The 26,387-nt window shown below is 40.8% G+C and overlaps 1 protein-coding gene across 1 annotated transcript in view; it reads right to left on the reverse strand.

Annotated features, from left to right (window-relative positions):
- Positions 1-26,387, reverse strand: part of adgrv1 (adhesion G protein-coupled receptor V1) — a 153,952-nt gene that overhangs the window by 113,743 nt on the left and 13,822 nt on the right. Inside the window, 15 exon segments of the mRNA XM_036144433.1 lie at positions 8-171; positions 358-538; positions 682-867; positions 2,389-2,515; positions 6,637-6,860; positions 6,979-7,155; positions 7,767-8,093; positions 11,003-11,273; positions 11,354-11,691; positions 12,589-12,819; positions 13,616-13,729; positions 13,861-13,959; positions 14,173-14,268; positions 16,670-16,819; positions 17,735-17,922. Of these exon segments, the coding sequence (XP_036000326.1) occupies positions 8-171; positions 358-538; positions 682-867; positions 2,389-2,515; positions 6,637-6,860; positions 6,979-7,155; positions 7,767-8,093; positions 11,003-11,273; positions 11,354-11,691; positions 12,589-12,819; positions 13,616-13,729; positions 13,861-13,959; positions 14,173-14,268; positions 16,670-16,819; positions 17,735-17,922 (2,873 nt within the window).

A 26,387-nucleotide genomic window follows, 5' to 3' on the forward strand; every position in this document is an offset into this window, starting at 1 on the left:
AATTTACCTCATCGGGTACAGATGAGATGGTGAGGTTTTTCAAGTACTCTCCTTCTTTGAAGGTAATATTTCCCTGGACAGGCATAACATCTCCCGTCAGAGCCGGCTCCAAGACCCACAAAACTGACACTTCTTCAAAGAGACCCCTATTCCTCACCACAGAGTACACAGCTGAAAAAGAGATTATTAGCTACGTTGTTCAAGGCTTTTATTATTACAGTCATGATTTTTCTCTTTAACATTGACACAAAGTTTGGACTGTGACACATTTTCATTATAAACACCATAATGAAAATCGCCTTGTTCGTACAGATCCAGCAGAGTTATTAGGTCCATGTGTCTCATTAGCTCACGTACCCTGGTGTACTGCCTCTCCTTTGCTCTCATTGATGGTCACCGTGAGCCCTGATTGGATAAACTCGATGACCCCAAAAGGGTCGTCGTTCCTGCGGACAGTGATGTTGACCTCCCTGTGGTTGCCTAGACGACTTGGCGGAGTGCTGTGGCTACTCAGTACCACGGAAAATGTCTCATCCAGCTGTATGAGCACACGGTGTAAAAACAGAAAAAAACAAATATATTTTTCCATACTGCTGCCAATTTAAAGTTTTTGTTTGTTATGTTCCATAACAAATAACATCTAGAGCTGACACAAAATCTAATATTCTATTATGTTCTCACCTCAGGTATCCCATCAGGCCTTGCGACCAATGCCACCACCACCTCTCTCTCCCCAGGTTTAAACTCAAGGATGCCTGTAGCTCCATAGAATTCGGCGCTGCCTGATGGCGTCACTGTGTATCGTATTAACTGCTTCAGGAGCTGTCCTTGAGCTCTGACCACGTGCAGCTCCACAGCCTCACCCTCCTTGGTTTCAAGTGGACACATTTTACCGGACGGACGAAAGAAAAATGAGTATCATATTAACCACGAACCCTTAAACCTAAAGGAAACGCTGCAACCTTGATGTCAACATAAATGGCCTCGGTAGATGATGACAGATCACGTTTCGATTATTTTCCAGGTTGGAATGATGATGAAGCAAACAAAACTAGGTGCAAGCGCGCATTTATTTTGGATTACATATAGACGCAAACACAAACATACACCCCACTAATATTGGGACATGCCGTATGTCCCTTAGCAGATTATAAGAAAACCATAAACCTTATAGCTATAGACAAGTTCTTTTCACTTAATCAGCTAGATATTTGGCTAATCTTATCAGAAAGGGTAAAATTCATTTAAATTGGCTGTTTTCCTGTCATGGCTTTAAGCAAAGTCCATTCATCTCCAACAGAGTTGAGGTCAGGGTCAGTCCAGAATTTAAATGTTAGCTTGCTTTATACAATTTCAAAGCCAGTTTTGGTGTATTTGTGATTATTGTCCTGTTGGAACAGCCGATAGTGTCCGGCCATCTAGCTGTTGATCTGAGGAGAATAATTTCAAATTAGTCCCCCATATTCCTTATTTCTATCTACTTTAAACAGTCAAACCTGTAGCACTAGTAGCGTAACAGACCTTGATCACATTGGTACCACCACCACCATGCTCAGCAGCCTGTAAAGTGTTCTTGGGGTTGAAAACTTTGCCTCGCTTCCTCCAAGCATCCTTGCTGTTTTTGTGGCAAGAAAGCCAAACTTTTTTCTCGTCTGTCCATAATTTAAAAAAGGCATTTGGATTGTTCATATGGGCGGCTAAAATTTTTTGTTTAGTTTTATGATGTCAATTTTGGAGCAGATGTTTCTTTCTGTTCACAATGTAATTGCACCTTGATGTGAAACTTACCTCACTCAAGCCAGGGACACTGGTTGAACCTGTCCTTTGGTTGTTCTTATACATTTTTTTTTACCAATTTCCTCCATTTAAGGGTTGTAGTTTAGGTCAAACTGTTGAAACATTGATGCAGTAAGGCCCAAAAAATAAAGCACACCAAAACTAGCTTTGGAAAGCTTCATGAATGGCCTCCCTAAGGCCCTAACCTCAGTCTTATTGAAATTTTATGCAATAGGCTTAAAAGCCAGGTTCATATGTACAAGGAAACCAACCAATTTAAATAAAAGCTCTGCCATTTCAGATGAGAAGTATGACCCAATATCATGTGCCAGGACCTCACTCACAGCTATTAAAAGTCTCTACCTTCTCCGGAACTTGCAAAATGACATTTACCTAAATATAGGTGGCTGTGTTTATCTATTTTAGCCTATATGGATCAGAAAAAAAGTCACAACTTCTCTTAAATTGCATGCTGCAGGAATATTCAACTCTGAAAAACGAAACGGTTCGTATTAAAAGTCTAGCATTAATACGATACTCAAGTTGATGAGTGGATGTTAACTCCTAAACGGATTGCAATTTCCCATGTTGTTGTGTTGCATTTAAACTTACGTTGATAAGCCATGGACCTCTGGAGAACTGGGAGAACTCAAACACTCCCCCGGGATCGTCGTTCTCCACGATGACGATCTCTCTGCTGGTGAAGCCGGCTTTCAGGATCTGATTCTCCACATTACTCCTACGACACAAAGTCAGAAACATAAAGAGAAGCAGACAAGAGTGCATGCTCATCATTAGATCACGGGAAGCCTAGCAGAGCAGAAGACGTACACAAAACAGATTTCCACTCTAGAGCTAAAGTCACAAAGAATTCATAACGAAGTGGCTGACATCTGTGAGATGGCAATCTTCTTGGACTTTCCTCTAACTTTGGGTTTTTATCTAAATTGGACATTTAAAACCTCTAACAACAGTTACTAAACAGTGAAATATACATTTCTTAATGAATTCCTTGTCTAGTCTGGTGTACATTCATTATTAGCTCCATATGCTGAGCCCCTACTGATTACACCACTTTTAATAACAATGTCAGTCAAGTATGTGTGTGTGTGTATGTGCGCGTGCGTAACTCCACAGGGGTGTGTGTTTATGTGTATATGCTGAGAGAATTAGAGCCAAGTAAGCACAATATAATAGGCAATACAAAGTAATGGTATACAAAGAAGGGTTTAAGCCACTTCAAACAGTCTCAGCCAATGAGCTGCATGCATTAAAACACCATCTTTAAAAAGGCTACATAATCAAGGCTAGTTAAATTAGCACAAAACACATACTCCCATGACAAAAAACTCTTTGCTTGATTACGTTTTTCACACCATGGCAGCATTCCACAATCTATAACCATCCCAACACACACTAACACACACACCCCCCCGCCACCCCTTCAAATTCCCTTCCCAGACCAATGCCCCAGAAATCCCGAAGTAGGCACTTGTCTGAAAAGAGAAAGACTTGATTCAAGTCACACAAAGGGCCCAGGTTCACTCCACTCTCCACTTACCCAAAGTACACTATAAAGTGTGCAGCCTCCACCCTGCAGGAGAGGAGTGGGAGGGAGAGAAAGCCACGGTTCTCATCAGAACGCAGACCATGCAACAGCTGCCCATGTCCACCAAACACGCAATAAAACTGGCCTTTAAAACTACATGAAACAGTTCTATTTCTTTCTTCCTCTGTGTGTCCAAGGGATAAAGTATAAAATTAGACACAATGTACAATTTTCAACTTAATGAACCATCACTGGTTGCAATGGTGGAAATTCCAATTTATTGTTCAGGTGACAATAAACAGATTTCTCAAGATAAATGTTTGGGAGGGACACAAAAGGTAGTGACATTTTGTGTGTGTTTTCTCTTTTTTGTTCTTTTTCTTATCTGTTCCTTAAGGTGCATTCACATCGAACACAATCAAGACATTTGGAGCGAGTGATTTTCATGTTATTCCTATATAACGGTGCTTTCTGGAGCGAATTTACAGTCCGCGATGCGAATGAGGCATTTTGATCGATGCGAAGGACACAAAATGCACAAATGGAGCCAAGCAAAACTGTGAAACTGAGTAAAGCGAAATTTCGCTGGAGTTCAAAAATTCGAACTTTTCAGCCAATGCGCGTCGTGTTAAAGGTGCTCCGCCATCCAGGTCCCCCATTACTAAGGGGTTGGACCTGTTTCGGTTCAATCTGCATGTTATCTAAGCCATTACAAGTCCTTTGTTGGGCATTACTATAAAGCTTGCTACTCCACACTACTCCAGACATTTTAAATTGAGAAAGTTTTCTGGATAGGAAGCAAAACGTTTTTTTTTTTCTACTTTTTTGGAATGTTAATGCGTTTCATTCTATGAAAAGTGGAAATAAAAAAAAATGTTTCAGGTAGCTCCTAACTGGAGGTGAGTCCTTTGTGCTTTATAGGCACAGCTCCTCTGCTTCTCAGATGGCTCTGCTGTCTCTACTTGCAGGTCCTTGCTGTTGGTACAATGGAGCAAACCCTTCTACCACCATTGTACCAACAATGCAAAGTAAATTAATTGTGTTGTCTAGATGAATGGTGAATTTCCTTTTATTCGCTTTTGTTTTTATATTGATATATTATACATAATAATATAGATTTTATTATTTAAATTAACCATCTTCATGCAATTAAACCAAAATGAAAAATAATCAGGGTCGTGTGGTAACTATAGAACACAGTTGGAGGGAGGGGGGAACGGCTGCAGTGCGTATCCATAACTTGCGGCAAGATAGATTTTTTTCTCCCTCCCTCTTTGTTCCAATACGAGCTCTGTACCTTATCCATCCATCATCTATACCTGCTTATCTGTGTCATGGTTGAGTTTTGGTTTGGCTTTGTTTTTCTGTTACTTTCATTTTTTCATCTCTTTTGGGTTAGGTTTGACTTTATTTATTGTTAGTTTTCAGTCATCAGTTATTTTCTGTCAATTTTCACTTCTCCTCCTCAGCAGTCAGTCACACCTGATATCATTTGCTGGTTAATTAGTCAGACCCTGGTGTCACCTGTCAGTTCTCTATTTAAACCTCCCTCTGTCTTTAGTTCAGCACTGGGCCGTCATCATCACTCCACACCTCTCCATGCCAGTCCCCGTTTGCCTTGGAAACTTTGTTTTTGCTCCTGTTAAGGTTAGTCCAGTCAGTCACTCTAAAGACTGTTTGTTCTCTGTTTGTCCCTGGAGAGGTTCTGCTCTGTGCCCTGTTGTCTCTCAAGTTCTGCTAACCTGACTAGCCGCCCTGGAGGAGTTCTGCTCTGTGCCCTGTTGTCTCTCAGTTCTGCTAACCTGACTAGCCGCCCTGGAGAAGTTCAGCTCTGAGCCTCGGTGTCTCTCTAGTTCTGCTAACCTGACTAGCCGCCCTGGAGAAGTTCAGCTCTGAGCCTCGGTGTCTCTCTAGTTCTGCTAACCTGACTAGCCGCCCTGGTGAAGCTCAGCTCTGTGCCCTGGTGTCTTCTATGAACTGCTAACCTGAGTGCTACGAGGCCTACTAGCCGAGCAACACCAAGCAAGGGTGGACTCTCTGTCTCCGGTCCGTCAGCTCCTGCCATCACCTTCTCTCCGTTCCTGTACAACCAGCTCCTCTGGCCTCATCAAACCTCCACCCATCAACCTTGTAATAAATACTCTCAAACTTTTAGTCCCGTGTGTGCATCCTGAGTTTATCGGTAAACAAAATCGTGACAATCTGTGCAGGGTTAAAATAAATCAGGTAAATCATCGGCTGGTGCCTATCCCCAGACAGACCTATGTATGCTATTATTCTTTTAAAATTGTTATTATCATTATTACCTCCAACGACCTGAGGGAGGTCTTCAGTCAATGGGGACTGGAGAAGCGCCACTTAGCTGTGGCATGTGACGTGGGCGTCGACATTGATACATGAACCAGTAGAACAATAATAAACAGGGGTACATCTGATTTGTCAGCTGTAATATTTTCTCATTAAAATCAGACATAAAATAAAAGTGTTGTCTTCTGCTTTGCAGAACTTGACAAAACAATGGTTTTTTGTCTGTTTTTAATAATTAATATTGATCTTTTTTTTGCTTTAAGTTCCGGGGGATCATCTTATCTATTGGTTGTCCCACATGCCAATCATTGTGATGCGCTCACCTTACGCCAATGTGCGCGCTTCCTTGTTAGTTTCCTCTTGCTGCAAATGCACACTTCTGGTGTTTATGTATCCAGTTAGTTTTGGTTTCAGCCGTTCACTGTAGCGCTGCAGCTCTCACTGTATACTTTGAAAATGGCTGAGAGTCGCAAGAAGCAAACTGTCTTACAATTTTATGAGAAGAAGAGGAAGGCCTCAGTAGAAAGAACTAAGACCAGAGTATTTGGGTGATTCTTTCACGTGATCCCCCTGAGGACCGGAAGACTGGAAGAGCAGATAGGATGGTCTTGCACATGTGCAGTTGCTCAAAAAGGGACTTGGGCGTTTCTTATTTACATTTCTGGAAAGAAAATAACAAATCGGCCACTACGCCTTTAATAAAATAAAAAGTTTAATAGCAGAAGTTCTCCTGGGTGTCTGATAAGATTATGTGATGGATTTGATCTTCATCTTTCTTTTACAGCAGCTCCTGCACTGCCAGTAGTACACACATTTTTACAATTTAAATGGAGCGGACCAAATCGGTTCTGCACACCTTATCCATTGCACACACAGTCTTTGTGAATCTGCCGCAACATGCCCACTTATTACTCACAAAGTTGTTGTTTTTTTTTCCTGCCCCTACAATTTAGCAATCCTTATCTGGAAACTCTGAGTGTTACGTAACGGGGACCTTTACGCACCTGTCTAGGCTGAGCAGCAGGGTTTCATTGACCTCTGGGATATTGTCGGCCATGATGGTAAGGTTAATAAAGGCATCGCTCTGTCTGGAGAGGAAGACAACTGAGCCGTTAAACGGTGTCAGGTCGTCAGCAGTTACATCCTTAAGATTGGCTCCAATCGGCCGGAGACTCCAGAACACCACGGCCTGACCGTCCGTCCCATCCCGCCGCAGAGGGAGGCTAACCTGCACAGAGTGTTATCAAAATAAACAGAAACAAATGCATAAAACTACATATTCAAAAGTACCTGTTTGTGTGTACATTTGTTTAAAAAAAAAATAACTGAAAACATGAATAAGTTACCATGCTGGTGTTGCTGTCCTCTGGTTCATAGAGTACCACTGTAGTGTTACTTATAAAGCCAATTTCCCCATTAGCAATGTCAGGGGTGACATTCAACGTCAGATTCAGAGGTCCCCCGAACCTTGGGCTGTTTGAAGGAATTGATGGGGTGATATCAACCAGCTCCAGTTTATTCAACTGGAAAATAGGGAAATGTATCAGATACAGATGCTGGTAGGATGTTACTGCACTGGTTTATTAATCAAAAATAGCCTTTTCTGAGATAATTTTCCACTTTACAGCAAAGACATTAGATAGATAGATAGATAGATAGATAGATAGATAGATAGATAGATAGATAGATAGATAGATAGATAGATAGATAGATAGATAGATAGATAGATAGATAGATAGATAGATAGATAGATAGATAGATAGATAGATAGATAGATAGATAGATAGCACTAATTTTCAGGATAAAGATGCCGCAGCGATTTATGTAAACATAAAGTTCTGGAACTGCATGTGTGTGGCTGATTAAGGTTCTATAGAACATCAAGGAGGCTTTTCTAGCACCTGTGGCTTGCCTTAAGGGTTAGCCATTTGTTTGGACAGTTGAGCAAAGCCCATAGAGCCATGCCAGACCTGAGTGCCAATGTCAAACTATTCACACATGCAGATGAGGCACTTAAACTTTAAATGACTGTTATGTAGCCAAAAGTGCTAAGCCAAATGGAAGGGATGCAGTTTTTTTAATTAGGCTTGAAAATTGTTGCTGAATTACAATTTTGTTCTTTGTTTCTAATTACCTGAATAAGGAAATGAGCTCCATTTTGCAGAAAGGCGTCATTCCGGATAGGCAGTATGACATGGACAGTCCGTTGACGAGAAAACACCACATTAACAGACCTGCTAACATTCAGAACCTGGTCTCGGGCCAGATCAGGGTCCACTGGGCCTGCTGGAATGTAGAGCGCAGTAAGGGCCATGGACACGTTACCCAGCGTGCCACCATCTCTCACAAAATGGAGAGAGAGGAATCGTCCCTGTGGTTGGCTCTGGATGCTCTGCTCCTTGGCTGGGTCAAACCGAAAAAGTCCATAGACATCATCGCTGTCCTGAATGTAAAACACCATCTTGAGGGAAAATTAAGAAAGAACGAATACAATTAATCAGACTAAAAATAAATCTAAATTATAACAAATGTTTAAATAAATGATCAAAAACAAACCATTACTGTGTTGTAAACAAGACATGTCTTTTGCTTTTTGGTCACTCTGAGTCATAAGTAGGCTAACTGGTTGATCTAAAATAGGTATCGTCTGAGGATTTCAATGATCAGTCCCTGACTAAATTCAACTCCCCATCCTTGTTGTTATAATATCTGTGAATTAATGTCTGCAACATTTTGGTTTTTAGCCCTTTATAACAGTAAATCAAAATTCCTGTCTGACCACATCATGTGACCTGCCCTGAGCACTGTACCCGACAACTATGATGTGGTAAAACGGCACAGAGAGCAGTCGAAACAACAGTAGTTAAATGTGATGATGGTCAATGTAAAGATCTACTATATGAAGCAGGAGAAAAAAATATGTTTTTGTAAGGACTATTTGTCCACACAAGAGAAACAAAAACTGCATTGAAATATGTTTTAAGCCAAAATACCAACTCAGTCTCATCAAAATGGGCAGTAAGCATGTTAGCATTAACCTGACATTGAGAACCATAGAACTATGGTTCTAACAAAAAATCCTTTACTGTCTGGAAAAACAGATATGTTTTTCTGAGGGTGAGTTAAGGCTGAGTTATACGTGTGCACTGGGTTGCTGCGCGGGTCTGTGTGCACCACGCACAGCCCATAGAAGGGTTGTAGACGTTTACGTATATTTGACATGGACGTAGTTGCAGTATTCAACGAAAACACAGGGGGTAGTACTCAACATAACTAGCGAAAACGTAGTAAAGAGAGAGAAAACAGTTGACACTTCCAAAATGGCCACGCAGATATTGCAAACAATCATGAAGATTCATAAAGTTGGTGTGCTTATGGCAGCTAAAAAGAAAAAAACTGAGGGCTGGAGACGTAGAAGAAGACAGTATGTTCACCCGACACATAAAAAAAGATGGGGTGTACATAAAGCCCATATGGATCTTTTTTTTTTTTTTTTATAAAACATTTAAAAAAATGCTTCACTAAATAAAAGTGAATTGCTTTAAACTGTGGGTACTTGTTTTAGACTTTATTTACTCTGTAGGTGATGGTAATAGAAATCAAAATCGTTGTTTGTATCCACAAACTTGGCCCTAAAAGTGTGCCAGTGTTTTGTGTATGCTGCTTTCAGTCACAGAATAAGCAGTGACAACATAACAAAATTGTGCCATTTATAACTTCTGGGCCATTTGATGTCAATACAGGCAAACTTGTTTGCAGAGGGCTCCTTTGAATCCCTCCATTTTGAAGGATTGCGCATATAGTCCTCGCCAAGTTACAAAATTCAGAAGTGTACGACCTCGCACCGCAGCAGCTCATGAGGCCTGCGCTCGGGGGTGGGGATAACATGATTTCACCACTTTTGCCGCTCGCATCCTGTTCAACGCAGCAGTGTAAACCTAACTTATTAAACAGATTTTCGATTCACTGCACTTCAAGACTAGTTAATCAGCTTAGAAAGTTGGGTTTGAAATTATTCATACCCCTAACTGAGTTAGATTTAAATCATTTTCATTTTACCAACAAGATCATTCCTGATTGGAAATGACTCCTGAAATGTAATGTTTAAATGTATCATTGAAAATCAGTTCTTATTTACATTTTTAAAAAGGTTATACGTTCATTTAAACCCTTCTCAATGATCAATGGAAAAGATGCACTTGTCATTAAAGAATTCAAACCCTTATAATTGGTGATCAGCTTCAGTATTGTTAACCATACATCTTTTGAAATGAGTTTGTAGTTGTTGATGTTGCTAATCTTGGGCTTCCTCCACAGATTCTCCCACACATTCAAGTTAGGATTATGGCTTTGGCACTCAAAAATATTAAGATGGATTCCAGCCAGAGGAAACATCTGTTTCAAATTAAAAGGTTACTTTAAATCTAAATCGGCCAGGAGTACGAATAATTTTAAAACTAACTGTAATTTTAAAGAGGAATCTAAATTGAACACCTATTCCTGAATCATCGGTAACAGAAAATAAGTCTGTTGCAAGAGGGCTTCGTTGCTTTTTCTGTTTTGCGTTACTAAAATTGTATCTCATGTATAAGAAGGCAACAAATGACAGAGGGGGACTGGGCCAGGAAAGACATTACATGACTGAGAGTGACTGTAGTAAACCATAGCCACAGCCTAACTTTGGAGAGGGGTTCTCTTTAATTAACTCAGCTCCAAACTGTTAGAGTAGTTTCCATGAGTGTTATACTATAGCACATACTGTATATTATGCTGGAATGATCATGGGTCTGGATGCATGTGAGACACATTCGCATCATCCAATCTGCAACTCACTACAACAAGTACATATTTATCTTCATGTCTAATAGATCATCATCTATTATCATTAAGATTGGGTGTTTATTCTGAGACATTTTGCCTCTCACGCGGGTGTGAACAGGCCTCGCACTGTTTTAACTTTAGGATGCGTTTCGAATGTGTGTCTGCATGTGACACGCAGAAAATAAACGAGACTTTGATCTGCCCACTGCCTTCGCACTTAGCCAAGAAGCTTGGGCAAAGATGGAAGCCATAAAAGCCTGTCGCCACTTCACCCATGCTTAAAAAAAGAAAACACAGAGGTTTTTCCCCACACGCAGCGCTCCTGCTGTTTCCGCTTTGTTTTGATTTCGCCACATTAAGGGAACACCCACAGAGCAAAGTAACGCACCAAGGAGTCTACCCCTGGTCCATGTGGCAAGTTCGCATCTGTGGAGCACAGTAGGTCCCACACACATGCACACCACATGGAGGTCTCTCCCAGCAAGTGCAGTCTCTGTTTTTTTTTTTTTTTTTCCCGTCACACACACACAAAGCAGAAACAGAGCTCACCTCCATAGGTTCGTCAATTTCCGCATTTCCGGTGACGGTGCTGGGCAGCAGTTTCAGAACAAAAGCCTCTGCTTCTTCAGGCTGATCATCAGCCACGATGTTTAAGGAAACCACAGCCGTCACCTGACCGGCAGCAAATTTCACGGTTCCAAACTGGGGCGTCAAGTCATGCGACACTGGCGAGGGATCGCTGGAGTTCCTGCTGATGGACCAGTTTGCAGACACCTGGCCGTAGCTTCCTCCGTTTCTCACAATGATGATCCCATCAAATCTGGAGAAGAGATAATCTTAGATGCAGTTACATTACACTGAGTGTCAGAATCCTCTGCAAATATAACAGCTTTTAATTACTTTTGAGTCAGGTCTTCATTGATGCTAATTGGCTGAACGAGAGCTGCACTGCTAATTGACAGGACGCCATAAGGCTTATCATTGGGCTCGATGGTCACCAGCACTGCGTTGGGCGATACTAGCACTGCGTCTCCTCGTATAGTTTCCTCCAAAAGAACCACATGGAAGGATTCTGCAATTTCTGGCACTGCGTCATCGCTTATGTTGAACAAAAGGCTGGCTTTGAAGACCATCGAAGGGAACGTGATGGTTCTGACTGGCTGAAGGTCCAGGAAATCCACTCCTGGAGTTGCGCTGCCCACTCCTTCACCACTCACTACCATGTAATCCACAGACACCTAAAAAAAAACACAGCGTAGAGGATTAGTTTGACTCAACCGTAATGTTTTTCTGGATTGAAACAATGTTACTCTTTATCTTACTTCTATTTTAATGTATAGATAGATAGATAGATTTTATTATTACAGACTCAGAGTCCAGATTACATACAAAGAGAAAACAAAGACAATAAAAGAATAAAAAGTACAAAAAATAAACAATACAAACACATGACTTCTAGCCTTGCAAGAGGCAATCATACCAATGTCTCCAGAGTACAGAAGAGTACTTTATTGCACTATATTTAACATTTGCCAACAGTAGTATAATTTTATTATTAGACTCATTCAAGCGACAAATAAATCTATACACAAGTTTTCTCAAGACAGCCATCAAAGTGCTGACTCGGGCACATACAAACAGTTCACTGGCACTGGACCATCTGGGTTTATTTAACAAAAGTCTAAGTGCATCATTGTAAGCCACCTTCAATTTTTGAAGACTGGCTTTTTTAAAATTGCACCACAAATGTGCAGTATACAGTGATGTACAATATGATCTAAACAAGTTCAGCTTCACTTCATCCGAACAGAATCCAAATTTACGGACAAGAATATTTGCCTGAGCGTATAACATTCAAACCTGACGGTAAATGTCCTCATCATCAGACAGACAATCTGTCAACATATGACCAAGATATTTCACTTCAGTTGAGACTTTCAATAAAGACCCAGACAGTTTGAAATTTGGAAATAGTCTATTTTTGTCCTCCTTAGTGCGACAGATCAAGATGGTGCTTTTTGAAGGATTGAACTTAACATCATGTAACTCACCATATAGAGTAACACTGCATCTGTGGCTTAACATTCACATTAAAATGTCCAGAACAAAGCATTAGTGGACTAAGCGAGAACAACCTGGGTGTCAACAGAGCCGACGAGTGGCCCATCCTCAGTCAGTCGGCCGCGGGTCACATTGAGGACAATGACAGACGCCGATTCTGATACGACCATGACAGACAGGGAGAAGCGCAGGGGGCTGTCATTTCGCCGGATTCGAAGCTGGACGCTGCTGGCATTGGGACTGAGAAGAGCTCCACCAGCCACACCTGTTAGCCTCACTGTAAACACTTCGTCATTCTCGGGGATCTGCTCAACAGAGAAGGACAGGCACATTAAACGGTTGTTAGACACAGTTCAAAACTCCGAACATGAACAATCGAATAATGCCTTGCAGAAGTGTCCAGAGCAATCCTGGAGGGAAGAAACTGTTAAAGGCCTGAGACTGGGGTGGATGTTTACCACCCAGCAGGAAGACTCCAAACATTTAACAAGTTTTAGAATAGTCCAAAGACATACAGAGGTATAGCCGAGAACCTGTGGCAAGACATAAAAATGTATGTTCACAGATGCTAACCATCCAAACTGAGCGAGCTGGAGCTTTTCCCAAGAAGATTGGGCAAAGGTGTCAGTCACTAGATGTGCAAAGCTGGTAGCAACATAAAACAAAAAGGATCAAGCCACATACAGCTCTTTTGAGTTTTTTTCATTCACTAGATTTTGTATTACTTTGTTTTACTCTATCATCTAAAACTAAAAAAACATTATGAATAATAAGGTTGGCATTGTAATGTGTGTAAGTTTAAGGGGAGGGAATACTTGATCCAGTCACTTTACACTGGGATGAGTAGATTTATGACGTTTAGGTCAGGGAAACCAATGGGGTTGATGTACATGCGTCAATCTATGAAGTCCAACAAACTGTTTAGTAGCTTCAAGGGGGTTAAGGAAAGTCATGTTTTTTTTTATTCCTTTTATATGAATCCTTTTAAAGGTCGAAGTGAAGTTTGCCGCTAGACATTCCTACTTTTTCAAGCAAGGGCAGAGAGATGTAAACAAGCATGAATGACTTTTGAAATGGAAAATTGGGTCTTCTGGTTAATACCAGATCGTCCTGAATGAGGATGCTGAAGTGCGCTACAGCCTGTCCTACAGGGATTATGATGCTGCCTCTGTCTGGAACCAGATCCTCAGTAGCAGGGTTGGGACCATCAGAGATCTAGAAGGACAGGGACAAAAAGAGCCGAAATTATTCATTTGTCATTCCCACACACCATGCATGGATTCCTATTTTATTTTTTGAAAAAAAAAAAAAAAACACTTTTAAAAAGCCCTCCACTGTCTTCCCACCTCAAAGCTCACAGTGACTGTCCCATAAGTTCCTTTTTCTCTAATCAAGGTGAAAGGCACGTTCCTTCCTCTGGACTCATCAACAACAATCTCTTCAGTCTGATAAGAAGGAAGAAAAAAGGAAACCACGATCATGTAAGCACAAATACATTTTAGACAAACAGAAGGATGAACAGAACAAATTGAAGTAAGCAAATTATGAGCAAATTGTGGGAAGCGTCAGATCTCACACTCATATCTTGATACTGAATAATTTCCCAAAAGAATAAATAATTTAAAATATAAATGATGGTGATGATAAATGGGTCTTACTGAGTTAAAGGCAATTATTCCAAAGGCGTTGTCATTGGACAAGATAGTGATTGTTGCCTTGTTCGGTGTTCCCAGTGTCACACCATTAGAGGAACTCTGGAAAAAAAGAGAAAATCAAACCCGTTACTTGAAACCTGGGCAAATACACAGAATTCAGACTCTTTAACGTTAATCCCCCAAACACTTGAAATGCTCAGTCGGAGCTCATGGGGAAAGGCCGGTGCGTCTGTCTTATCTGCTGTCTTTGCTTCATTCCAGTGCACCCACTGAGGAGCCCTGGTGAGACGGCACAAAGACAGGAAGTGCTGGTTTCTGCCCAGCTGCTCAGTCAGGTTATCTCTCTGCAGGACGCCTCTTTAGGACTTGTGCTGTGCTCTGTCAGTTGGCACTAAACCCCGACGAATTTAAAGCTTCAGCATACTACAAAATTACATAAGGATTTTATAAGCCTTAAACCGCCAGTTTAGAAACACCTAACAAAGTTTTCCATGTAAAAAAACAAAAACAAAAAAAAAACAAAGACTCTATTTGGTAGAGCTCAGCATGATTTGATACTAGTGAATTTACAACAGTTTTTTTTTATTTTTTTATCCTTTCTTGAAAATATTGCTTGTTACACCAAGTCCAGACTTGCTGAAGGAACCAGGGAACATGTTTTAATTCTGGATAATGCTCCAATACCTCCGTCTTGCAGGAGGAGCAGCAAAACAGTCACATCTCAGATAAACGTTCATTTTATCCAAAAGTTTATATATTTTAATAATTCTAATCAAAAAGTTGTCAAAAAGACATTGTAAATTGTTCACTTTTTTTAAACTACACAAATGTAATGTTAGGGTCATTGGAAGACTGAAGCACCCCACAATCAGGATGAGACTTTGTTACAACACCCATTAGAGATTATGAATCTCTATAATGATTATGAATCATAAAAGAGATTCACGAAATGTGGACTGTGGCTGGAATTGGTGTCTCAGCAGTAGTTACAAGACATAGATTTCTCATGTCATCCTACTTGTGAACAACAAATATCAGATATTTTTTCTTTTGCTAAGGGGAAAAAAGGATTGAACTATTGCTCAGTTGTCCAAAAATTTTAATTAATTTATCTTTTTATTGGAAAGCGAGAGATTGGAGGAAGACTAGAGAGGCAAAAAGAAAAATTTAATTACTTGAGGTCCAGTGTGACATTTGTAGCATTCGGTGATGATGCGAGGAGCCATCTGTCTTGTTCTCTAACTACCAAACTGTTTTGTGTCAACCGAAGTTAGGGTAACATTTTCTGTTAAAACAGATTTGACTGTCAGGAATGATTGATGAAACCCAATCAGCCCTTTATTTCTCGCTTTTGCTTGATGTATGACACCCATGGTGCCACACATTCATTCTCCTGACAGCTCATCAGTAAGATGATAGGCAAGCATTTGGCTGGAGCTTTGTCCCCGCTGTAGTGTAAACAGAGTGGGCCTCATCTGGTCTTTGACTCTGGTAGCAGGCAAAAAATGTGGACTTGTACTACTGGATTTTAAAAAGATGCTAATGAATAGCCCAAGTAAATAATGATGTGAAAAAGGCTGCTGCTGCCAACTGCTCAGACCTGCAGTTGTACATGCACATATTTACGTAACAATTTTAAATTACTGATTTACAATTACCTTTATTTGGGGGTTTTTCACTTAAGGAGGATGACAATAAGACAGGCCCTCCCTAACTCATCAATCAAGCTTGACAGCTAAAGCCTGCATGAAACCATGGAGATCGTCTCTAGGAAAAGGCATCCTATACTGGGATGAGACTTTGCAGTACATAAAGCCAAAAAAAATAATAATCTAGCTTTCCTATGTAAGTTCAGTTAAACATAAAATAATCAAGTTTTGGAAGCAGTTAAAATGATGTAGCAAGAGTGCAAAGCCAAAGTGCTCTATCTTGCAGGGTTTTTAAAATAATTGTGTCTCATAATGCAAGAGAAGATTTTTATACATCAGTTGTGAATCCATTAACATTACAAGAGGCAATTTACCATATATTCAAAAAGGATCTCTATAACTTATACATTAACTAATTACTTTACTTTAATTGCTGGGAATACTCCCTTCCTACAGGGTTGACCCTGAAGCTTTCGGAAACTCTGGCTGAACAGGCTTTCACACATTTTTAAGAGATGTTTGAAAATCCCCCGGCATGAGTGCCCCAACTCTGACAGGCCATATGTGTCGCACAGATGCCTTACTGCTTCATAATTTACACAAGCGCTGCACAAATGTCGCAGCTCTATCTGCACAGATGAGGAGTCACTCGCCCCTGCATTGTAAAAGCTTGAAGCGATTCCAAGTGATGACCTACTTTCTCATTAATTTCCACTTGGGGGCAATTGTGTCCACTTGGGGGCAATTGTGGACTGCATTTAGAGCACTGAACTTTGATTCTCATAGAGTCTTAAAATATAAATGAATATAAATTTGATAAATATACAAACAATCAAATGAAGAGTGTTTACCTGTAGTTTAAGGCTGAAGGTAAATGTCTCATCTGCCTCAGGCAGGTCATCGTCTTTCACAGCAATAAATATTGTCTTACTGGACTCGGTGGACAGAAGAAACGCTGCAGCATTAATAGCCTCAAAGTCCCCAGTGTCAACTCCCTCTAGCTGAAAATAATATTCAAAGGGAAGAAAATCACAAAATAAAATCAAATTTAAGGTTATAAATGCACATATATCCATATGCTTTCTTCTAAAGTGTAAACAATGAGAAATGAGGCACCCACAAGTTTGCAAAGTACAACAAAGGAGCAGAGACAGGGGACAACCACAAGGATATAAATGCATATTAACTAAAAACAATGCAGAGTAACAAAGCGTTGACCCTCCCCTACCACTTATTAAGGGAACACTATTTTCACTTTCTGGTAATCTACAATATTGTTTAAGTCTATATATCAAAATCTAAATAATTACTTTACATTATAGATAGCATGGTAATACCTGCAATAGTTAACATGTAAGATTATTTCAGCAGCAGTATAAATAATAGTTGCTTTTCTGTTTTGAATAAAAAGCAGTCAAATCACGTTATACCCTTTTTAAAATTGAGTGTGAATGCAGCGAAACCTCATTATTTTGACTCAAGTTTAACTATTATGAGAATCTTGAACCAGTCCATGCATATTCCTGGTAGGCCATTCAGTATGACAGAATGTTGTAAACATCCCTATCAGCCCACACAGTAATGTGCATGTTACGAAAATAAAGTAGGGATGTTGAGAAATGCAGGGACCCCTTCATCAATCCGCGTTACACGGCTGCCTTAGTGGCACAGATGCTGAGTAAGGGAAGCTGAAAATTAAACCTCCTCTGTGTGGTTGAAATAAATCCCCAAAACATTCCATACAACTACAGTTTCTTCATAATCTTATTGTTTGCTTGAGCAACGGATTTGCAGCAAAAGTGATTCATAGGACGGAGACAGAAGGGAAAGAAATGCAAGGCTGCAGAAAAACCTTCAAATTCAACGACTAAATGTGGCAGAATTCCAGCAAAGCAAAGGTGATAAACTAGACCTACGAGAACCAAAGCCGTCACATTGATCGGGTCTCCCACTCTCTCCACGACCAGCCGGACCACAGCTGTGCTGGTTTCGTTGACGACAAAGTCCGTCTGCCCCAAGAAACGCAGCGTGGCTGATTCGCACGTGGTGCCAGGGACGGACAGAGCCAGAATCAACCCAGCTAGCAGGAGGACAGGGAGCATTCCTGCAATAATGAGGGCAATAATGAGGGAAAGACTTTACATAGAAACAGTGAACATATGTAAATATAGAGAACAAAAATGCTAAATTTGCTGCTTGCAAACGTTTATACATTTTTACATTTACATTCAAACAAATGGATACTGTGATTCAATATCATCCACAGTTAGTAGCAATTGTCCAGATGTGGGTTTTAGTTATACAGCAGAGCCCACTTTCAGGCTTCCTCCACACTAGGGTCTGAGTGATTTGTACAAAATTCATATAAAATAGTGAGAAAGGAAAGAAAAGCAAGCATGAAGCAGGAGAGAGAGCGCGGCTGAAAGTTGCGGAAGAGCAAAGACGCTGCATTCGGAGCAAGTTATCGAAAAGCCCTCAGCTGGAATATAGTTTATACGGCGGAAATTTGCACGATGGTTTACGGCGTGAGGAGGAGGTCAGGGGGAGAGTTGTCAGAGAGCTGCAGCCTGGGGACTTGAGAAATCTGTGCCATTTGGGGGTATCTAGATGTGCTCCTTGACAAGCCTAAATGGCAAGTAATTCACAACACTGAAGAATAAATATTTCTGGTCCGGTTCTGACCGGCATTGTCATAAGCATCAATAACATCAGTACTCCCACATGTCAGCAGCTGTCATCAGAACAATAACAACAATAATAATAATAATAATAATAATAGTAATAATAAAAATAAGAATAATAAGAATAACTTTATTTAAAAAAATAAAGTGCTTTAGTACAAAGTGCTGAACAGTTACAAGCAATATGATGTACAAGTTACAAGGAGATAAACAGTACAGATAAAAAACAGATAAAACAACAGAAGGTAAAATTTACAACAACTAGGACAGAGTAAACAAGTGAGTCTCTAACTTAGCTTTAAAAACAGCAACAGAACCTGCCTGATGTCCTGAGGGAGGTTATTTCACAGGTAAGGGGGACAAAAAAAGAAGGCACGCTCACCAGCAGTTTTTCTTCGCACTTTAGGGATTTTTGAAAGGCTAGTACCTTCAGGGCTGAGAGCTCGAGGAGGGACATATAAATGTCCGAGAGGTAAGACGGCACCGATCCATTAAAGGCCTTGTAGGTGAGCAACAGGATCTTGAAGTCTGCTCAACCATGACAGGGCAGCCAATGAGGGGATGACAACACTGGGGTGATGTGCGCAGATTTCCCAGTTTTAGTTCAAACACGAGCAGCCACATTTAGGACCTTCTGCAAACCTCGAAAAACCTTTGCTTGGTAACCCAGAGAAAAGGGCATTGCAGTAATCAATGCGTGACGACACAAATGCATGGATAAGAATCACAGCATTTTGGAAGGATACAGTTTGTTTAATTTTTTTCAATAATTCTAAGATGATAAAGGGCAGTCTTAGTCACCTGCAGTGAGTGACACATGCAGGGGAATGTGCAAGTCTCACTTTCTCCACATATTCAATCAATGGTCCCTCCTTATTTGGCTCAAAAACAGAAAGAAAAGCAATGCTCCTACAGCTAATTATCACGGGTAAACATGGATGGGGGAACATTTGAGCAGAGCACATTTTTATCTTTAATTTAGATTTTTTTTCGTGATCTTCAGCCGATGGTTCACATTGACACAAGATGTACGAAAAATAGATAAATAAGCGAGCTAAAAACACATTTTCTTACCGGATACACTCACAGAAACCCACAGACGTGCTCACAAACACCACCCACATTCACCTCGGTTATGTGGCTGCGGATTCTTCATCCACTTGACTAATTCTCATTGAAAAGAAGCCGTCTGTATTCTGTTTTCTGTTTTCGGCCGTAGACGGTAGCAGGCTTCCGGATGGTGCGGTAACAGACGCTACATCATAAGCCATACAGTGCCTGTCGAGCTTTCAAGATGTGTCTCCAAAGGCGCTTTGTGCCATAAAAGCGTGCTTTTACAATTGCTTATCTGCTTTGAAAACCAATGGAAAGGATGTCCGCTTTGTTTAGGTTTCACACTGTCACGATCTAAAGTGTAGTATTTGTTTGAAGCATTTGTTATGGAGTTCCTTCGTATTCCTCGTGCATTTTCTGTCTTTTCCCGCTTTGTCACCTCTTTGTGCCTTTTCGGGTACAGTTTCCCTCGTCGGGTTTCCTAATCTTTCATGTGCCTTTACTCTCCTCTGTCATCTCCTTCTCAGCTCTCTCTGCCAGAATAATCCTAAAGCTGGATGGAGCCTCAGAGGCAGTTGTCATGGTTAACACAACAAAACATCACAGCATGACAGGCGGGGTGGAGCCAGCTCCTAGCTAAACTGGACCTGCGATCTTTTTCTTCCTTCCCGCGTCTTACCCATCCCATTCATAACGCACGCCACACAGCTTCACCAACAGCAGGGACACAGAAGGTCTTTTAAAGAGTATTTGCTCTTAATTACAAGGTTTAACATCAACATCAGCAACTAGGGTTGATGAAGTCATGCTAGATGGGTTTTTTTTTTCTTCTTCAAAAACAGAAAATACTTGAGGAAAATTAAATGCTTAAAATACGCAATTATTCAGACTTTCCGTTACTGTTGCATCAAATCCAATTTACCCTCCGTTTCAGAGCACGTTTACTTGAAAAAAGCATCAACAGTAGGAGAATAATGTATAACCATTAAACGCTGTATCTCAATAACGCAGATGTTACGGGTGTGTGACAGGGAAAGAAGCGTTTTACATGTGCGTGAGCGTTTTGTGGTGCTTCGCCAAAGTCAAGGGCGCGTGTGTGTGTGCGTGTGCACGTGTGTCACACATGCCAGCCGCAGCACTAAAGAGATTGCTGGAAAATCCATCAAAAAGGGATTTAGACTCCCGGTTAGTGGGGACAGGCGGAGGGTGAGGGGAACAGGGGTGAGTGTGTTGCCGGACAAAAAGGAGCCGGGGTCGAGTAAATCCTGTTATTTGCCCTGCTCGTTCCACTTGTGGGACTGAGAAACTTTCTTAATCGCGCACTTGATTGAAATGTTACAAACTCTTGTTTTCACCTCAGCTCTTCGAAAACCTCCTCGCACGAGCTGGCCGGTCGGAGCTTTTGACGCCAAAGCATCGCCGCAGTTCTATCGCAGAGAACGAGGCGTTTTAGATGCACTCTCTCGCTTTTAGCGTTTCAAACAGAGATCTGGCTCTCTGAGGCATTTTCATGGAAAGCGTTTTGCGGCAAAACCAGAAATCCTCCCCCAGAAAGAAAAAATAAAATGCCTTTTATTATTTAGATCATCTCCTTGATGGATGGTGGCAAGCATGCGGCACTCTCTCCCCTCCCACAAAACGACGCCAAAACAGAGACGGGATCCTTTTTGTAGCCAGTGACTGAGATGCTGAACTTCCTTCAGAGGGCTTTGATACAAAGCAGATGCTGTATAGATGGCACAGGTTTGTTTTACAAGCGGTGGGGCAGTTTTTGTGCTGAAGCCCTGCGTTTTGCCAACCCTGACCCCAGGGATCAGGGGGGCCCCAAGGACCTGTCTGTCACAGCTAAAGGCAGCGTGGAGTGCCTGGCGCAGACCTCTGACATTGATAAAACTGAGAGTCATAGTTCATGTAGAGTGGTTCACAGACGCACACACGCACACACGCACACACACACACACACACATTTTCACATCAGCAGAAATATATGGATGGAGTTTGAGTGCCGCCACAATGAGCAGATGCAGCTTTTCCTTGTTTTGCTTAGGAAAAGCACCCAGTAAGCTCCCGATCTGATTAACTTCAGAACTTTGTTATATTCAAATGTTCATTTAAAAGGGTGAACTAGTGTGCGTTTTGTGTAGATTTCTGACCTTTCCTACTTGCAAAATAGCTGAAGCTCAGTCAGACTGGAAAGAGTGTCTGTGAGCAGCTATTTTCAGATTTCTTTTTAATCAGATTTATGTCTGGCGCTTGACTGGATCACTCGAACATATTCGTCTACCGTAGTCTCAGTCATTGTTCATTCTGACAGCTTCCTGCAGGATTTCCCTGTATTTAGCTCCATTCACCTTTCTATTAACGCATTCAAGGCAAGGGAAGCTTATTAATAAAGCACTTTTCAATAACAAGACAATTTCAAAGTGCTGTTTCAAGCATCCTTCTCCCTACGTAAGAATAGCATCCCCACACCACGATGTTGCCAACACCATAGTGTGTTCAGGGCGACGTGAAGTGTTGGTTTTCCTCCACACAAAGTGTTTTGTTCGCAGGCAAAAAAGTTCTATTTTCGTCTCATCTGACCGGAGAACCTCCACTCATGTCTTTACTGTGCACCCGGCATGTTGTGTGGTAAATTTGAAATCTTATGTCTCTGCTTCAATGATGGCTTTCTTTTTGCCCATTTTCCAGATATAGCCATATATTCCAGATTTCCAGAATGTATTTATAGCTGTCTCCTCAACACATTGGCCCACCCAAGCATTCCCTGTGCCTCTTCATGAGTTGTCCTGGGCCTCTGGGCTGTTTCGGCTGTAATTGTCTCCTTGTCGGTCAATTTAGGTTGATTGGTATTCCTTGGTAGGTTTGCTGTTATTTTAATTTGTGGATAACTGATTGAACAGCACTAAGTAAGAGGCTTAAAACTTGAGAAATTCTTTTTCTAGCTAACTCGGCTTTAAACTTCTTTTAAATTTATTCTCTGACCTAGCTGGTGTGTCAGGTAACCTCTGTTGTCCTTACAGAACAGCTGTATCCATACTACATTTGAAGTACACACAGGTGGACTCTGTTTGTTGTGTTGACTTCCAAAAGCAACTGGTTGCACTTGATTATATTAGTCAAAAAGGGGCTGAATAAATATACTTTTCACACTTTAACCACTTTATTTGTGAAACATTTTGTAAACAATGTTGTCGCGATCTCAAGGTATTTCAGTTTCCTCTTTTGTGTTCGTGTTTCCGCATTTCTTCGTCCATTATATTCTTCAGGTCTCGCCTAATTTTGTTCATTTCCTTGGGCTCATTATTGTTTGTTCTTTAGGTGCTGCTTAATTAGTTCATTCCTTTAGGTTAGTTTCCTACTTATTTCTGCCATCCATGTATTCTAGATTATGTTCTGTTTGATCTCCAACAGACATTTCCCCTGTTTTTGTGTCGCTGTTCTGCTCATTAGCCTTCCTCAGTCTCCCTGCTTTCTTCTCAGAGGCTGCACATATCTCCTCCCACAGTATATAAGCTCAGTGGTTTTCTTAGTTCTGTGCAGGTTTTTTTCCCGTTGACTTGATGTTCTGCGTTGCTCTGTTGTCCTGCCTGTTTTTCATCCCAACATTGTACGTTCTCTTTGTTTTTCTTGCTCTAAACACATCTGTTCCCCTGTGTTCTTCCCTTATACACTACTTTGTGTCGGTCTATCTCATAAAATCCCACTTCAGTTGAAATGAGACAACATTTTGCTATGTATTTCACTAGATTTACTGCCAAACCAAGACATTGTGTTTTTAATACCATGGTCAAGCCTGTTCTTCTTATGCCTGTTTTATAGAGTTTTTCTATTGGTGAAAAATATTCAGTGAAAAAGTGTTTGAGTCCACAAAGCTGGTTTCAAAAAGCACTTTTTGTAGAAAAATAAAACTTTTTTGTAACTAGAGGTTAAAATGTACTACCAAAAGTAGAGGAAAATGTCCTCAGACTGTGGGCAGGGTGATTGTTGTTTGTAGTTATAGGTATAGTTGGGGGTGTACCTTCAGGGAATGATTGCTGTATCATGATCTATTAGTGTTTATATTCAAGGCCTAAGAGACCAAAGAAATAATCTCAACAACTAAAAATGCTGTTGATACTGGACAGAATCTCTTTACTGGCATACTCCTTTAATCCTGTCCTCAGCCAACTGACCTCTATGTAAATAGCAGGATCTGCAAAACCTTTTTTGACTAAATGCAGTTTAAACAACACAACCCACCCTCTATAAAACACATTAAAACAGCTCCTTATTTTATTCTACCAGTGGTACATTGGGGCCGTTTTGGGGTTCAATATGTTGCCAAAGGAGACTTTGAGGAGCCAGGGATCAAACCACCAACCTTGTGATTGCTGGAAAACTTTATACCTCCAGAGCCACAACATTACTTTATTTTCTGGAACCCAAACTGTATCCACTAAGTATCATTAGCCTACTATATATAGAAAAATATTGTATTTCTCAATTTAACACTGCTACGTGTACTCTCAACAAATAGTTGAAGGCAAATGGAAAAATATTATTGTCTTTTAAAATAATATGAAATAAATTTTCACTCAAGTTTGCATACATTCTAAGCTCCCCCCTTCTTAATCAAAACATTAGCTTGTTAGGGCTTAAGCTTGAACATATTTTTTAAAACAGTTTATTTATTTTAAAATTGCAGTCTTTTCACAATAGCTGGTGTTTTTTGCTCATGAAAGGCAAACAGAATAGTGAAAAAGCAAAACGCAAACGCTGTAAAATATCTAAAAGACTGAACAGTACACCGATTATACAAAAGATTATGACCATTTGTTTATCAATGGGCAATTCCCTGTTTTGTACCCAGATAGAGAACATCATTGTGTTTAAAAAAAATGTCAGCTGTAAATAATAGTTAACTGGGCAACAATATTTTGTTATGCAAATATTGTTTAGACTTCTCAACTAATAAGCAAATTGTGCATCGCAGTTGCACTTGCATGGGTGATGGCTACTAATGGCTACTAAACAAACCCCGCTGTCACAGTAATTTGTGTGGAGTGCAGGTAGCGGACATGAAAATAAGGCTCACAGGCTTTGGTTTTAAAAAACACGATTGCATGGCTCCACCGAGTTCACTCAAAGAGGGAAATAATTAATGTGGTTGTAAACCTCCTTTCACTCTTCACAATTTCCCGACAGAATAGAAAGATGCAGACGGACGTAAAAGATGGTCTTAAATTGTATAGTTTTATGCACACAAAACTGAGGAAGCTGTCAGGCTCAGGTCGGCTGCCCTGTAGGCAAGAGCTGACAGAGGAAGAGAGTAGAGACAGAACATGGAGTCAGCCCGACGGAAATGTTACTTTGCTATCACATTTAAAATAAAACAAATTTGTCCAGTATTAAGAGAGAAAAGTTGATAAATATAGTAGATGAACGCTTCATGTCTAAATGAGCGGCACCAAACTCCCTAATATCACATCAATGATGTTTTGTTGGTGGTGTTGGGAGTAACACATTACAAAGAAATACATCATATTGCTTTAAAATGTACAACTATATATTCCTCTTTTATCATTGCAGTGAGATGCACTGTAACAAAAAGCATGTTATCATGGTCTGATGGTACGTGCAGCCAGGACATATCCCCGTGCCCTGGGGCATCTGAAGACCGTCAACCCATACGGTGCTTCAGAGGTTCTTTGGCTCGCCAAGTAGCACCGCGGCTGGTCATGGACCTAGAACCTGCTTCCAGCCCCTTCACCCCTCACTGAAGAAATACCTGTCTCTTCCTCACCTGTCTCTTCCTCACCTCACAGTGTCGCTCCCGGTTTGGCTCACACCGCCAACCAAGTCAGTGCTTTAAGCACTTAACTAAGCTTAACTTTAGTGTCCCAGATTAAGACAGAAACAGTGTCCCTGCAGAGGACAGCTGGTGTCTCGAAGACAATCATATCTTCATTGCTTTCTGCGATCTTTGAATGTTGTTTGGTAGCCAAAAAAACTCTGACAGGGTGACACATCTATAAACGCCATTGCCAGGAGGTTTGCTGCATCTCCCAGCACAGTCTCAAGTGTCATCGAGGAGATTCCAGGGAACACATCATTACTCTGGTAGAGCTGGACTGGTTCTTGATCCATCAGCAGCACTGGTATCTGCTCCTTTGTCCAAGAAGTAACAAGATGAGTGCTGCCCAAGCCCTAGAAGTGACCTCCAGTGGGCCACTAGCTCGAATGTCTCTGACCAAACCATTAGAAATAGACTTTGTGAGGGTTTGACCGCTTCTAGTAGACCCTGTGCGCTCATGTAACAGACGTCTGGAGAAGCTGCAGTGAACGTTATGCTGCCTGCGATATTGTTCAGCATGATTGGTTTGATGGTGGGTCAATGTTGGTCTGCGAAGGCATATCCATAGAGGGATACACAGACCTGTACAGATAAACCATGGCACCCGGACTGCCAATAATCAAAATGTCAAGCTGTGATCTGTCTTGTAAAGAAACGTTAGTACTTTTTAGTTGGGCTTTACTTATACAAATTCCTCTTTCCTGGAGGGTTTCACTGTAGTTTTAGATTTAGACAGTCACAAAGAGAGAGAGAGAGAGACGTCTCTGTAACTTTGGACTGCTTTCGAGAAATAATTGCTTTATAGCCATGAACATTTTATTGTTAAAAAAACTCAATTTTCAGGTTATCCAGTATGTTCTAAAAACCACTTTGTTTCTACTTACAGTCCTTTAAGAGAAGCTTAAATTGACTCAAACTGGAATTTACAATTCACTTTCACAAACTTGATGATCGGAAACTGGCCAAAATATCTCTGACCAGTGATTCTCTAGATAATAC

Source organism: Fundulus heteroclitus, chromosome 12 (genome assembly GCF_011125445.2).
Source record: "Fundulus heteroclitus isolate FHET01 chromosome 12, MU-UCD_Fhet_4.1, whole genome shotgun sequence".
NCBI classification, from domain to species: Eukaryota; Metazoa; Chordata; class Actinopteri; order Cyprinodontiformes; family Fundulidae; genus Fundulus; species Fundulus heteroclitus.